A 15875-nucleotide genomic window follows, 5' to 3' on the forward strand; every position below is an offset into this window, starting at 1 on the left:
AACCCTGTGCGTGCAGGCCCTTCCGTGGGTTCTACTCTTTGTTCTCTGCCAGCGGGGGTTCTCTCTCTGTCCTTGGGGGTCTGTGGTCTGTGAGCCATTCCTGAGCTGGGTCCCTTATCTGTCCCTCTGGAGTCACAGGTCCCCACTTCTACCATCTTTTTTTTTTAATGCTTATTTGTTTGACTGGGTCTTAGTTGTAGCGTGTGGGATCTCTGCCAGGTCACGTGGGATGTTTTGTTGCAGTACATGGGCCCTCCATGGGCAGGCTTAGTTGCTCCTCGGCATGTAAGATGTTAGTTCCTGGACCAGGGGTTGAACCCGCGTCCTGCATTGCAAGGTGAGTTCTTAACCACTGTAACACTGGGGAAGTCCCTCCATCTTCTGTTAGGGGTCGCCTCAGCGCTCTTCTTCCCATCTCCCCCATCCACGTTGTCCTCAGTCTCCAGCTCCTCCTTACAGTGTGCGTGTCACAGGCTCCGAGTGAAGTGAAGGCACTTGATCCGTCTCCCCTTCGTGTCCAACCGTGTTTATTTTCTTCCCACCTAGACTCTGGGTGACTTGAGACAAGATCTGCCTGCTGAGACCTAAGCACTTTTATGTCCCCTCTGTGCCCCATGTGGAATATGTTGGGAAAATGATAATATCGCTAAAAACATTGCCCACATTGAGGCTCAGGCAACCATACAATCCAGTTTCCATCCCCAGACCAGACCCAGGAATCTTTCCTAGGCGAGCACTCCCTGGAACCAGAGAGCCTACCCACCTCTTCTCACTATGTCCAGGAAGTCTTCCTTTCAGAGCTTGGCTTTCCTCCTTGCTGCAGCAGTTTTGTTAAGCAAACAGGATGTTGTTTCTGGACACTTTTCCCCAGATGCTATAATTAGCAGTGGTGGCAAGAGGAATAAGGGAAGTGGACTGTGCCTGCCAGGAGGGCGGGGAGGCCAGTCTGGAGCCTGGTTTGCTGGGTGCCTGCTGAGGCTGGTTCCCAGGATGTTTCCCAGGGATGCTCTTCAGACACAAGGTCAAGGCAGTAATGTTTTTACTTCCGTTTCCCCCAAGGTGGCCAAGAGTAACAGGTGAATCAGCACGGAAAGGCAAAAGAAGATAAAATTCAAGTCCTTTTTAAAATTTCCTCTGGGAATTTAAGTGTTTTAGAGGACACTCACCCCATCCCTTAAAAGTTGTTTGCTTGTTTTGTTTTGTTTTGCTGAGTAACTTGCAGGATCTTAGTTCCCCAATCAGGAATTGAATCTGAGCCCACAGCAGTGAAAACACTGACCATCAGTGTCCTAATCACTGGACCATCAGAGAATTCCCCAAATTTCTTTTCTTTTCAGTTGTCCGGGATATCTGACTATATCTTCTCCTCTCACTCATCCTCGCCTCTCCCAGGATAGTTTCCATGCCAGGCAATACTTGAATTCTCTCGCCTGGGTGGCTCCCCTTCCCCTGTTCTTGTGTACTGCATGGCCAAGTGGTCTGGCTGGCAGATGGCCAAGTGCCCTCAGCACTTTAGAAACCCTGAAGGAGTCAGCTACCCCAGGCTTGGCCTTGTTTCTGGGCTCCTTGCCCATAAGGTCTGGGTATAAAACTTCCCTGGTTGGTAGAGATTGACCTTGATGGTTACATTCAGGATCAGAGGCCCCAGCACACAAAATGTACAAGGCCTCACTTGTTTTGGGAAAGCATTTGGTAGGTGACTGTGTGACCTAGCTTTGGGCAGGTTGACTCCCTGCCCCCAATCCCCTGGCCACCATCAAAGTCCAGTGGAGCCTCTTGAGTTAGGAGAGAAGCCAGCTTTGTATTTTGGGTACCAGGGTTACCATTTCCCATTACCGTCTTATAATAATGGGTGTTTTCTTTCCAACTGTGTAGAGTGGATGAAACGCACCAAAGCAAAGTGAAAGTTGTGAAATTCAGGCAACCTAGTTCTATTTTGAGAAAATCTTCTAAACTTCCTTAGGAAAAACTAGAACTAGCCTGCTGTATATTTCTTCTTTGAATTTCATGGTTTATGGCATGCATAAACAACTTGCTTTCCATTTCCCCAGAATTACCCAATTTTAACTCTTTATTTTTGATTATCTGCTATCTGAGAGTGCGTGGATAAGTCTCCAGCTGATTTATAAAGTAGGCCAATTGTCTTCTTATTACAGTGAATTCTCTAGTTAATGAGAAACGTCATGGGTAATGGGACAGTTCATGTGATGTGAAAACACCGATTTTCTGCTTTCATTATGAGGCATGGGAGAATAGCAGGGCAGTACCAAACAGTGCTGTACACTTGCAAAACATACACTTTCACTTACAGATGGGTAACTCCTAAAAGGAACCAAAGACGGATGACTCTGAATCACAGTGTTTCTTCTTCCTGTTTGTAAACAGGCAGGTGTTTCCTCCATGAGTCACCGTTTAGCTTGGATGGGTTTGAAAATTTGGGTCAGGGATGGCACTTTTCAGAATTCCTTCTTTCACTTGGAAACCCAAGTCTATGCCTGCACCTCCAGGGGAGGGAATGTGTTCGTGGCATTTTCAGGTGGTAATCTGGCCTCTCACAAACATGTGAGCCCAGGGGCATGAGGTCCCTGTTATACATACAGAGCTCTCATGTACGCATTCCCCTCCCAGGTCCCAGCAGACGTGGAGAAATGTCAGGATCGGATGGAGTGTTTCAATGCTGATCTGAAAGCCGACATGGAGAGGTGGCAGAACAGCAAGAGACAGGACTTTCGGCAGCTGCTCATGGGGATGGCTGACAGGAACATCCAGTATTACGAGAAGGTAAGGAGCTGATGGTCAGACAACAGGCCTCCCCTTAATAGCCAGAGCCTCTGGTCAGGGCCTGCCAGAAGGCCGGAAGGGTCCTTCCCTGACTTTACGTGTTTAGTCTTAGGGAACCCCGTGTGTCCTCGCCCCGCTCTGCTAGATGTGGTGCTGGGTTTGGAACCGGGGCCTCCCTCAGGTGCCCACAGGGGTTTCACTCGCACACCCTGCTGATGAAACTGCGGTTTTACCCTCCAAGTCCTCTAGTTCTTCCAGCAGCTGCTTCCCAGTCAAGCCTGTAGCGCAGGGATGCCCCCAGTTGATGGAGGCTTTGGGGCCCTGTCAGGCTGTTATATGGTTCTGCACCCAAGGGTTCTTCGCATTTATTCTTCTATGGATCCCTTTGGTCATCTGGTGAAGCCTGCTGCTGCTGCTCCTGCATCACTTCAGTCGTGTCCGACTCTGTGTGACCCCATAGACAGAAGCCCACCAGGGTCCCCTGTCCCTGGGATTCTCCAGGCAAGAACACTGGAGTGGGTTGCCATTTCCTTCTCCAATGTGTGAAAGTGAAAAGTGAAAGTGAAGTCGCTCAGTCGTGTCCGACCCTTAGCGACCCCACGGACTGCAGCCTACCAGGCTCCTCCATCCATGGGATATTCCAGGCAAGAGTACTGGAGTGGCTTGCCATTGCCTTCTCCGCTGGTGAAGCCTAGAGACTCCTTATTAGAATACTATTTGTTTTTTAAAATAGACTTTAAAATACTGTTTTTAAATACCTAATAAAAAAGGATATAGGATTACAAAGGAAAACTATTAACACTAAAAAACAGGGTTTTTTTATGAGTCCCTTGATCTGTGGACTTCAAGTTAAGCACCCCCAACACACACACACATGCATGCACGCACATAGGCTCAACTGTCATCAAGCTGCAGCTGAATATCCTCAGTCAAGGTTTGCCCCTAGCACATCCAACTCTGGAGCATGGTTGCTAATGAATCTTTGTATTTCTTGAAAGCTTAATGAAGATGAAGAATGGCCCAATCATAATTCAGCAAGTAACCTGTAGACTTGAAATCAAGCTGGACAAGCATTGACTTAGCTGCTGCTAAGTCACTTCAGTCGTGTCCGACTCTGTGTGACCCCACAGACGGAAGCCCACCAGGCTCCCCTGTCCCTGGGATTCTCCAGGCAAGAACACTGGTACTCCCACCACAATTCTAGAAACACATCCTCGGCCCAAACTGGAGGAATCCATCTCCTTCAAAAACAGTGATGCTCTGGCCGCTGCTCAGAGGCAGTGTGTCTGTGTCTTAACTTGGAGGAGGGTTAAGGGAGAGAGTCACGGAATGGCCCTTACCTGCCAGGTCTGAGGGTGGACTGCTTCAGGGGGAAAGGGCAGGGACCGTCCTCCTTTTCTCGGGACCGTTCTTCCAGACGCTTGCTGTGTGTCTGAGTTGACATTGGGCTGGATGCTTTGCATATGTCAGCTTGTAAAATTTAAACTTAACCGTCACCATAACACTGTGAAGTGGGTTTCAGAGGCTCTCAATTTTAAGCTGAAGACATGGAAGCTTAGCAAGGTTTTAAAACTCTGCCCAAGGTCACACAACTTGTGAATGACTGAACTAGGGTCAGAGTTGGCCCCACTGGGTCCACAGGTCTGAGGGTTCCCACACACTGTCAGTGAGGGGGACAGTCCTGCCTGCCCACAGGTGGAAAGACCGCTCCAGGTGCGGTCAAGGCTTCATTCCTCTGCTGACTGGCCTGTTAGGCAGGGTGCCTCTCTCTGCCTTTGTTTCTTCATCTGTAAAATGGGAGTGATCCTTCTCCACTGAATGATGGTGAAGAAACAAGGAAGTGATGCGGGAGCCCCTGGAATGTGCCTGGCATGGGGTTGATACGCAGTGAATGGGGCTTCCATCCCTCCCTCCCTCCCACCCTCACTGTCCCCCACCTCCCCACTGCACCAGGGCCGACTCAGCTGATGTCCCTTCCTCTTCCTGGTGATTAATTCCCGTGTTCCCAGGGCCCAGATTTCAAACCCAGGTATCTGTGTCCTCCCACTATGCCACAAACAGGGCCCCTGCCCTGGGGCCTCGTCTTGGCAGATGCTTTTTGTGTACTATTTGTGTGGTCCCTTGTACACATTGATACAGAGCAGCAGGACTCCTGCCATTAACGACCCCTTTGTCTAGTGGTAAGTGAAAGTGAAAGTCGCGTTCTACTCTTTGCGACCCTATGGGCCATACCGTCCATGGAATTGTCTAGGCAATAATACTGGAGTGGGTAGCCTTTCCCTTCTGCAGGGGATCTTCCCAACCCAGGAATCAAACCCAGGTCTCCCGCATTGCAGGTGGATTCTTTACCAAGTGAGCCACAAGGGAAGCCCAAGAATACTCAAGTGGGTAGCCTTTCCCTTCTCCAGCGGATCTTCCCAACCCAGGAATTGAACTGGGGTCTCCTGCATTGTAGGCAGATTCTTTGCCAATTGAGCTATCAGGGAAGCCCCTGTCTAGTGGAGGAGACACGTTAATCCAAGAATCCCACCTCTTCAGAGAGATGCAGGCACTCCAGGAAAAGAACAGGAAGCTGGGAGAAAAGTTGAGGGAGGCATCATTCAGATCAGGATGGAAGGGGCAAGGAGAGTGGGCAGGAAAGGCCAGTCTGAGGACACAACTTTTAACCTGAGTCAGAGAGACAAAGAACAAGTATTCCAGGCAAAGGGAGCAACCTATGTAAGGGTCCTGGGCTGGGAAAAAGCTTGAGCATTTGGCCAGTGGTTCACTTGGTAAAGAAAGCTCGTATTTAGTTGGTTCATTTTTATTGTTTGAATTTTTTTACAGTGAAAATGTTTCCATATAATAGTTGTATAATATGTCTTTAAAATGCTAAAAAAGGAAGAAAGCAAGCAGGCAAGCTGGTATGGCCTTGGTCCCCATCACTGACGTAGAACCTTCCGGATGAGAGATGATGGCAGAGGTAGAGAGAGGGACCCAGGATGCCACGGACCCCGCTCTGGGTCTCTCTCTGACAGCAAGTTCCTTGAGGCTCCCCAGGCTTCCTTCTGTAGGGCAGGGTCTGAGTCCAGCTGCTTCTCCAACTTCAGAGTCTCCAAGGAAGGAAGCAGTGAGCCACTCACCACTCCCTTCCCCCGGCTTGACTTGGGGATGTGTGTCTCCTCCTCCCAGTGACTTAGCACAAAGTCCTGTTTCACCCTGGTGCTGCCCCTCAGGAGGGCCTTGTGTAGTTCTCCCCCTCAGATCCGAGGTGGCTGAACCAGAGCTCCCTGAGTCACACGTCTGGCCCATTCCCAGATGGTTTCTATCCTCCCACCCACACGTGGAGCAGTGTCTCCACCCCGGATGGGAACCTGGGGCCTCACCGAGGGTTTGCGGCCTGCCTTTCTCTTCTGCTTTTGAAAGGGAGGGGATTTCTTTTGGTGAATACCTTTCCACTCACTGGGATGAGCTTTGCAGAGAGTTCATTTAGGCTTCGTAGAGACATTGCTGTCTTTCGTAGAGATGGGGGAGGGGGATGTAGTCAAAACAAACAGCTGTTGCCTCGCTTCCTTCTGCCAGCTCTGAATAACCCGTGTAAGGTGTCATTAGGCGCAGGTGACCCAGCAGGGTTGGCTGTGGGAGGGCTGCTCCAAGCCGACCCTGAAATCCGTGTCCCCTCACTGATGCGCTGTGCGTGTTGTCATTGCAGTGTCTCATGGCGTGGGAGTCGATCATCCCGCTCCTGCAGGAGAAGCAAGAGGCCAAGTAAGCTCCTTCTCAGGGCCGAGACTCTCCTACCTGCGCAGGGCCTGGCACCCACCCCGGAATGCTCCTGCGGTGCCGGACACGCGGCACCGAGGAAGCACCCACAGCAGCGTCTCCCCTCCGTGTGTTCCTGTCCCTCCCTCTCCCCCGGCCTTTGTCCGACAGTTGTTCTCCGTGAGTATTTATTCCTTGGTGGAGTCCGCAAAGGGCTGTCGTCATCTCTTGGCGGAAGAAGCGTGCCTCCGTGGTGTGAAGGAACCTGCTCGGTGGGACACTGCGAAGATTTGAAACTGGGACACGGCAGCCCTCAGCTGACATTCTGACATCTCGTTACAGTCCCCTCCCTGGGGCCAGCAGAGTTGCCTGCTGAGGAAGAGAACTGGGTCCTGCTTCGCAAGGCCGTGAGGAAGGCTCGAACAGGAGGCAGCGCTTGCTTTCTGTGGATGCCCGGCCGCTCTGACATTGGCTCCATTGACTCGTCTCGGCCTGGAAGGTGGCATCGGTGCCTCCAGGAAGAGTCCTTAGTGTACGGTGGCCTGTGTGGCTCTGCGTGTGGCCTGCTGCCCGCCCGTCATGAGTGACACGATGTTACGGTTTCCAATTCGTGTAGGACCGTTTAAATCGGTGTCTTGGCGCATCCATGCTAGAGCCAGCCAGCCAGTGTCCTCGTCCTCATGCCAATGCCTTGAGAAGTGGAGTGAGCAGTGTTCCCCAAACTCGTTTTCTGACACTAAAATGGAGTAATTGGGAACTGTTTTGTGTAAAATGAAAAAAAGGGTGCATTTTTCTCTGTGACGTCTTCACCGTTCTTTTGCTTGTTAAATGTCATCAGGGTAGAGAGACAGGCCTGATAGGGGTCATCTGTTGTCTTGAAGTCGGAATAACTCTGAGTTGTTGAGAGTTGTTGAGGTCAGCGGGCGTATACCAAGCCCCGCCTCCCGTGTCCACTTTGTGCAATTTGCCTTTACCTCACCAAAAATTGCTAGTTTGAACGCTTCCTCCTGTGTCCACTGAACGTTTGGGCAACCTTTGGGGGAGAGGCTGGCGTGTTCTTAGGATACAGTCAAGGTTTGTGAACTCTAGTGTGAATGAATGCTCTACATGAAGTGCTTTAACTTTACTGTTTCCTAGTCAGAAAGAAGAGCCTGCATCCAGATGGACCTGGAAGATGACATGTGTGACAGCAAACTCTTTGCTTCTAGTTAAGCTCACATCTCCTCCTGGCTCCATTTGAAGCCTTCATTTCAGACTCTTAACAGGTTTCCTTTTCAAGTGTGTCAGCACAAAACAGACAAAAAGGATCTCTTCCTCCAGCTTATTATCTTTCCCCTCCTGAAGTGAAACTACCTATGTTATGTTTGTGTTCTTTCGTCTGTGGCTCATCTCTATAAAATTACAAATCTGAGCCTCAAATAAGTGGTATTATTATTATTATTATTTTTAATGAAACAGCTGTGCTGAGACACTGCTGTGTTTGCAAGTGAACCTGCAAATACTGGTCAGCATGCAGCCTCCTGAGGTCACTGCATCCTGCTTCCAGCTGCAGAGTTGATCTTGGGGCAGCCATGGCTGTGATGCTGGTGGGGCAGCCATTGGACAGCCCAGAAGAATTTGGTTTTGTTTTCGTCATGTTTGGAAAAGTCATGGTTTAAATGATAATTTGTGTGTCACTTGGAACTTTTGTGCACTGTTAGACCCCGTTCGTGCCATTCTAAAATCCTCTGATGTGAATCTTCCGTTTGGTACAATTAGAGATGATTCAGTGGAGGAAAAGGGTAAGAAGAGTTCATTGACCCTGAGTGGTGATTCAGTGTTTCGTTCTACCTCTAAACCATCCTGTTGGTGTGGTGTGGTGGTGCGGGTCCAGCCTGACAGCTTGCTGGTAGAATCGGGGCGTGTATCTGATAGTGGGTTGATGGCCTTCTGTGGATATTTGGCAGAAGACACTAGACTGTCCCAGAGGTGAACATTCATCTTGGCAAACGTGCAAATCTTGCCTGGTAGAACGTATGCTTTAAAAATGTCTGGCATGACGAATGCTTGGGAAGAACCGTGGAAGGAGTTACAGGAAGACTGTAGTCTGCTGCTACTGGCCAGAGCCCAGGGACGTTCCTGTGGGAGGTCAGTTGGGCAAGAAGGCAGCCCTTCAGAAGAAACCTGTCAGGTTCCTTGCTGGGACATATGGAGATGGGTGGGGTACACAGTCACCCTCTTACATGATTGGAGGCAGAAGACTGGTTCTGAAGCATTGCAGGCATCTTGGGCTTTTGTCTTTCTCTGTTTGTTTGGTCCCTCAGTGAAGTGCCTGCACTTTTAAGCCTCCAGAGAGAGTTGGAATGAGGCAAACCAACCTCCAGCGTGCCACTGTTAGCAGAGCTTGGAGGACTAGGGTACCTTGTAGCCTTCCTTGGAGGAGTGGTCGTTCCAGAAAATGAACCTTTGTCCCTTACTTCTGGCTGGCATCTGATGAGGTGAGGAGGCTGGCCCAGAAGGCAAGGGATAGTAGGCAGTGGTGGAGGCTCTCCAGCCCTTTGCATCCCCATGGGCCCGACCACCGAAGGTCTGCAGCCCCAAGCATTAACCTCTTTATCTCCATCATCACAAAAGTGATTCCCCATGAGAAGTGTAACACAGAGACGTCTGTGCCAAAGACTGCCTCCTGGTCCGTCACCCCATCCTTCATGGCTCCACAAGGTCGTGAATCACCAACTCCTCTCTTGTATTTGTTTTCCGGGAGATGTTTGCTGGAGGATGTGTCTTAACGTTAGACACATGTGGACAGGTTGAAATTTGAGTACGTGGCAATGGAGTGGAAAGTCACCCCTGTCAACTGTCCCTGGGCTGGGGAAGTAGAAGGTTCCATTCACCTGGGTTAGAAGTCCAAGCTAGGGCAGAAGACAGAATTTGTAGAAACTGAGCGATCTTAGAGATGCAGGTGAGGTTGAAGAGAGCAGTGGTGACTTATAGCCTTTTAGGGACACTGCTTGTCCTTTCCCCATGCTGGATTGCCAAGAAGGCTCTCAGCTACTGTGCTCAAAGCAAGGAACCTCTGCTCCTGCTCAGGCCAGGTTCGGGTTGGGTTTTATCCTTTATTAAGTCTTAACGATGATTCCTCAGATAAGTGCGATTATGGACGTGACTGGCTTGTATTTCACTGTGCTGCTCATTGAACCCGCCGCACACCTTTCTTTAGCTGAAATAACAAAAACCAGCACACCTCTCGGGATGGTGGTGAATGTAACCTAAGTGTGTCTTCATGCCAAATTTCAGCCACACCCAGAGGGAGTCCTACGTGTTGATGACTTGAATGTGTTGTCTCAGTCGCCATCCATGACAGGGGGAATAAAAGGCACACCTGGCCCTCATTCCTTGCGAGGCTGCCATTTGTGTTGCAACGCCGGGCAGTTCAGTCTAGAGAAGGGCACCTGCCATGTGGCTGTCTGCACGTGGACTTGCTCTTGGGACAGTGTCTGCCCAAGAGGCACTCGGAGTTTGTATGACTTGGCCCTGCCATTGACAGCATTGAAGTCGCGGGGACTTTTTCTGTTTCGACGCCATTCACTGAGTCTCATGAAAGTCCTTCTCTGCCCTGTGTCCTAAGCTGGTGAGAGTGAAGGGAGAGCAAAGTCCAGAATAGCCCGTCTTCTGAGCAGAAGCAGCCCTTTAGAGCAGCCAGGGTGGAGCCCATTTTCAACCCATCCCGAGACCAAACAGATGAGGCAGTGTAGGTCTGTGTGTGGTCAGGATGGGGCACACCTGTCCTAGTCGCTGCCTTCTCACTCATGGCCTACTTTCAAGGTCTGTGGAATTAGGGTGATCTCATCATCAGACTGGGGTGACACAGTGATGTTGGGGATTTGGGTCTACCTTCTCCCTTCCCAGAGTCCTCGAAGGGCCACCAGGTGGAACACTGTGGTCTCTCTTCTTCCAACGGCATTTCCCTTAAATTTGCCTGTCACCCTCTGGGCCAGACCTACAGATGGAGCTGGGTATGTTGAAGTTGTTCACCTCCTTGCGATTTTGGATTCAGTGAATTTAAGAAACGTGATTTTTTTCACCAGCCCACCCAGTAGGTGGCCAGCTTTTTAGGTTGAGGGTCCCTGGTCTCCCCATGTTGCACAGATCGGAGCAGGCACAGGGTTGTCTACATTAGAAAAGCTTTGGGGGAGGAGTGTTATGGAGGTGTGACTGTTCTCTCAATCATGTGTTTGAAATGTTCTCTGGGTATGACTGTCTAGCCCTTTCTGTGTGGCAAAAAAAATGTTATCCAGGTAGTTTTTACTACCATAGATAGCCTGTAAATAAGTGCTTGGAAAAAATAACTAACAAACCAGTAAGATATTTGTCTCATTCATAAGCGTTGTGTATTTAGCACTTGAAAATCAACAAATCCAGACTTTTGGACATGCCACAGACTGTTAAAAGCCTAACTGTACTTTTTGAGAATTTGTCAACACCTACTAATATGCCTTATTCTTCAACTACTGTTTTTTAGATTCTGGATAGAAAAGAGTTTTTAGAGATGTAATCAGTTGTTCGGTTTAAACTCTTGAGGCCTAACCTAGCCAGTCATCATTCCTCTTAAAGAAACAAGCCAGAAAGTGAGGTTCAGAATTAGGGCTGCCTTTTGGGAAGAGAAAGCTAAGTACTGCTATTGCCAAATGATATTTTTTGATAACGTCAGGAAATACAGGGACCAGAAAACCATTTTCGTTGTTGTTGTTTTCAAGTGTGAAAAATGCATTTCGTGCCTTTTGGCACATTTTTTATTGTAGAGGATATTATGGTATCAGCATCGACAAATCACAGATAAAGAAATCTATAGAGGATGACAATATTAAAGGTTTACCCCGATTCTGTAGAAGAGCTTTTTAAAAAATACTGTGGGGGCCTCCAAGCAGCCTATTTTACATAGAAATTCTCCACAGGTTGAAATGCCAAAAAAACAACGAATACATGGTGTTGACTCATGTAATTTAGTCCTTTGTCATAGAGCTTTTACTATTAATGAAAGCCAGTGATTGGGTATCACACAGTGCACCTCTCCAAGCAGTGTAACCCTCTCACCAGGTGATTCTGGGCTCCCTGTAGGCCGGGTGTGTGAGCAGGCAACCCCTACTAGCACGGCTGTGTGACAGGCTGGCTCACAGTTTCAGACCATCCCTCCAGTCACCGATGATGCTGGAAGGAGGGAAGGGGGATCGCGTTTTCCCAGTGGGGAAGTGAGGAGGAGACAGTACACTGCAAACAAAAGTGTGACCCAGTGGTGAGGCCTGTGTCAGCTGGGCCCTTGTCAATACCAAACCAGCATCTCCGGACAGTCAGCACCGTTGCCCTGGGCACCCCTGAGGTCTGGCCCTGTCTTGTAGTGCCCTGTCCTCTGTCCCTGTGTGCCTGTCCCCTGGATGTCTGTGTGTCGGGAATGTGGTCAGACATGAGGTACATCTGATATATTCCCATGAAATAAACTGCCAGCAAACTTTGTAACTTTTAACTGTTGGGGGCGGGGGGAGGAAAAAACCAAACCTTTTTGCTTAGATCATGTCCAAATTATCAACTGTTTATTATTTGAGAAATCATTCTTTACATTTAAAATTTTAAAAGAAAATCCTTGTGGTATTGATGAAGTCCTCCGTGTAAATGTGTTCTCTTCTGTCCATGCTGCCATTAAGCCAAATCAAAAGCTGTGAAAAAAAAAAAAAGTGCTTGAGAATGTGTGTTGCAGATGAGAAAGTGATTTACAGATCCAAGTCTTTGTTTCATGAAGCTACCAAACTTTAAAAAGAATGTCACCTTTTTTTGTTTATTACGGAACCCAGAGATTATAAAAAGAAAAAAAATTCTTGTTGCATTTTTGATGCTGGCATGAGATTTTTGTCCACTTTTGTTTCATATCTGTGTAAAAAAAAATCTGTCCATTGTTTACTATGGGATTAGTATTACATTTCAAGGTAAAACAAATGAATTTGTATTGCTTGATAAAAACTATTAGCTTGTAAATTTTACAAAGGTTTCTTTACCTCAATTAACTTAAAGTAATGGACCAATAAACCTATAAAAGATGCTTTCTTTACCTTGAGTCATGTTCCATTTGTACAGCTTTATAGTACAGAACATGCTTGAATCTTAATCCTATTTTCTTATTTTCTCTAAGGAGGTATCTGTTTATAGGCAAGAATCAGGATATGCAAAGCAACAAGAAAAAGTACCATTGAACTGTTTTATTCTTCACTTCTTATCCTCAATTTACCCTCTCCTACATCTTACAAGATGGCACTGATCTGAGAAGATGAAGAAACCACCTCCTGTCCATCTGTAACTGTGATTGTCAGGAAGGTTGGCAGCCGGCCTAGGTAACTACATGAAGGATTTCTTCCCACTTTGTCCTGTAGCAAAACACAGTGTCATATTCTGAGTCAGAGCCAGTCATTGCCTGTTTTGTTTTGTTTTGTTTTGATTGCTATTTTTAAAAAAATCTGCAAAGGAGAAATATCTGTGGTTCTTTAGCACATCTGAGTGTGTTGTAAATCAGAGACCACAACACTCAGTTAAGCTTACCTAATGATGGTGGTGCTGGAGAAGACTCTTGAGAGTCCCTTGGACTGCAAGGAGATCCAACCAGTCCATTCTAAAGGAGATCAATCCTGGGTGTTCTTTGGAAGGACTGATGCTAAAGCTGAAACGCCAATACTTTGGCCACCTCATGGAACGAGTTGACTCACCGGAAAAGACTCTGATGCTGGGAGTGATTGGGGGCAGGAGGAGAAGGGGACGACAGAGAATGAGATGGCTGGATGGCATCACCGACTCTGTGGACATGAGTTTGAGTGAACTCCGGGAGTTGGTGATGGACAGGGAGGCCTGGCGTGCTGTGATTCATGGGGTCGCAGAGAGTCGGACACGACTGAGCAACTGAACTGAACTGAATGATGGCCGTGCACTGGAAGTAGAATTCTGCTGGTGCCAAACTTGGCTTTTTGATAGTAGACGTTATTAATGTAAGACTTCAGTCACAGAAAATGAGGCAGTAAGGTGTGGGATAAGAGATTTGAGATCAAGTCGTAGCTTTTCCACTTACTAGCTATGTAGCCTTGGGCAAGTGCCATCTCTCTGAAATTCAGCATTATTATCTTTGAAATGAAGACATGCCTTTCCTGAAGGGTGGATGATAGGACTAGCAATAATGTCTGCAAAGCACCTAAGTGTCTGCTGGGCCCTCCTTATGTCATAACCCTTATGGGAAATCTTATCCTATTGCTTGTTCAAATCCAGCCAACTTAAATATCAGAGATGTCCCCGTAAAAATCTTTCCTGTATACTTTACTGAAAATTTATTTATTGCCAGTTGAAAATTTTAAAGGAGGATATATCATTTTTTAAAACTGTTTTCCTTTTAAGAAGATTATGAAAATAGTATGCTGGAGGATTATAGTCAGACTGAAGGTCTGGGGAAATAGAAGGGAGTGGGTGATACACTAGAAGTGATAGAAAGGGAGATGGATTTCAGTGGTGAGGCGAAGAGGGTAGAGATGACTTGGTGATTTCCGGCCTGGGAGCTGGGAGGTGATGCCATTTACGGAAACATGAAATCAATCAGCAGAAAAACATAAAAGATGGAGTAGGCTTAGATGGTGGGGTAGGAGAAGAATTTGGTTTGAACTTATATTTGAGGAGACCCAGGGGGAGGTGTTGACTAGATTATTGGAAAGAGAGTTCCGGTAGACTAGATTATCTGGGAGGAGAACCAGGGCAGGATGGGGTCCTCAGGAATTAGGGGCCCTGGCAGAGATGGAGAGGGGCTCAGGGAGCGTTCGAAAGAGAAAAAGATCTCCATAGATTATAATAGTGGTTCCTAAGCTTGAGAACTTGTGAAAACACCAATTTGGGGGCCCCACCCCTACAGTCTGATGCTATTTGTCTTTCTGATTGACTTTGCTTAGTATGTTAATCTCTAGGTCTCAGATCAAATTAGAGAATTTGCTTTTCTAACAGGTTCCCATTGGATGTTGATGAAGCTGATCCAGGAACCACACTCTGAGAACTAATGGTTTAGAACATCTTCTGGAAGACCTGGAGAAAGCTGAAAAGGTTTGAAGCTACTACCCTGGTAACAGGTGGGGTTGAAAAAAGAGTCAATACTATGGTGTTGTGAGCCCAGCTTAGGTGAACACGCAGAAGTTTCTGGCAGGGTCAGTATGGGCAAGTAAGGAAATTTTTCTAGATGTTGAGAGCAAGCTTGAATGGAGAAGCTAGTGGTTAGATTCATTTAGGTTGGGGGACTGGTCAGGGGCTGGGGTGGAAGGCAAGGAGTCAAGAGGAACGAGCAAATTGATTAGCGTTTGCTAGAGCGTGGCCTTGAACTCAGTTTCCCCATCCCACGTTCTCTGCTCCTGTGGCCTGTCTCAGCGAGGACCCCTGCCTCCCTCCTAGTTGCCTGAATCCCAAATCCGAATCATTCTTGCCTCCGTCTGCCTCACTGTGCAGTTCATCCACTGCCCACTCCTGCTGACCTCTAGCTTCCAGATATCCCCCCAAGGCTGTCTAACCTTTCTCCCTCTTCACAGCTCCTTACCTGGTGTCAGTCCACCGCCACCGTCACCTGGGTTCCTCAACAGGCCTCTCTGCTTGTCGCTTTTCTGCAAGTCTTGCTCACTCCTCCAAAGCCAGTTCCTTCTCAGTGCTGCCAGAGTCCTCTTTCTAATATACAGATGTAAGCATTCAACATTCTTGCCTAAAACCATTCAACTGCTATCCTATTACCCTAAAGAGAAACTGATTCTTCCTTTTTAAAAGAAATTTTATTGTAGCTGATTTACAATGTTAATTTCTTCTGTACAGCAAAGTTACTCAGTTATACACACACTCACATATATATACATTCATTTTCATATTCTTTTCCATTATGATTTGTCTCAGGATATTGAATATAATTCCTTGTGTTATACAGTAGGACCTTGTTGTTTATCCATCCTATGTATAATAGTTTGCTAAACCCAAACTCCCACTCCTTCCCTCTTCTGCACCACCCCCGCCACCCTGCCTTGGTAGCCTCCAGTCTGTTCTCTGTATCTATGGGTCTGTTTTTGTTTCATAGATATGCTGGTTTGTATTGTATTTTAGATTCCACTATATAAGTGATATGATATTTGTCTTTTTCTTTCTGACTTTGCTTAATATGATAATCTCTAGGTCTATCCATGTTGCTGAAAATGGCATTATTTCATTCTTTCTTATGGCTGATTAGTATTCCATTGTATATATGTACCACATCTTCTTCATCCATTCATCTGTCAATGGACTAAATATTTTAGGCTTTTCTCGTCTTGGCTATTGTAAATAGTGCTATG

General features: G+C 47.4%; 1 protein-coding gene across 2 annotated transcripts in view; it reads left to right on the top strand.

Moving 5' to 3' along the window:
• Window positions 1-12592, top strand: part of SNX30 (sorting nexin family member 30) — a 110026-nt gene extending 97434 nt beyond the window's left edge. For both annotated transcript variants that reach the window (XM_055427600.2, XM_055427602.2), the window contains exons 8-9: window positions 2629-2781; window positions 6473-12592. In XM_055427600.2, the coding sequence (XP_055283575.1) occupies window positions 2629-2781; window positions 6473-6532 (213 nt within the window). In that variant the 3' untranslated portion in view covers window positions 6533-12592. The remainder of the gene's footprint in view (window positions 1-2628; window positions 2782-6472) is intronic.
• Window positions 12593-15875: the final 3283 nt, after the last annotated feature.

Source organism: Moschus berezovskii, chromosome 7 (assembly GCF_049115385.1).
Source record: "Moschus berezovskii isolate FMDL1 chromosome 7, NW_MosBer_1.0, whole genome shotgun sequence".
NCBI lineage: Eukaryota > Metazoa > Chordata > Mammalia > Artiodactyla > Moschidae > Moschus > Moschus berezovskii.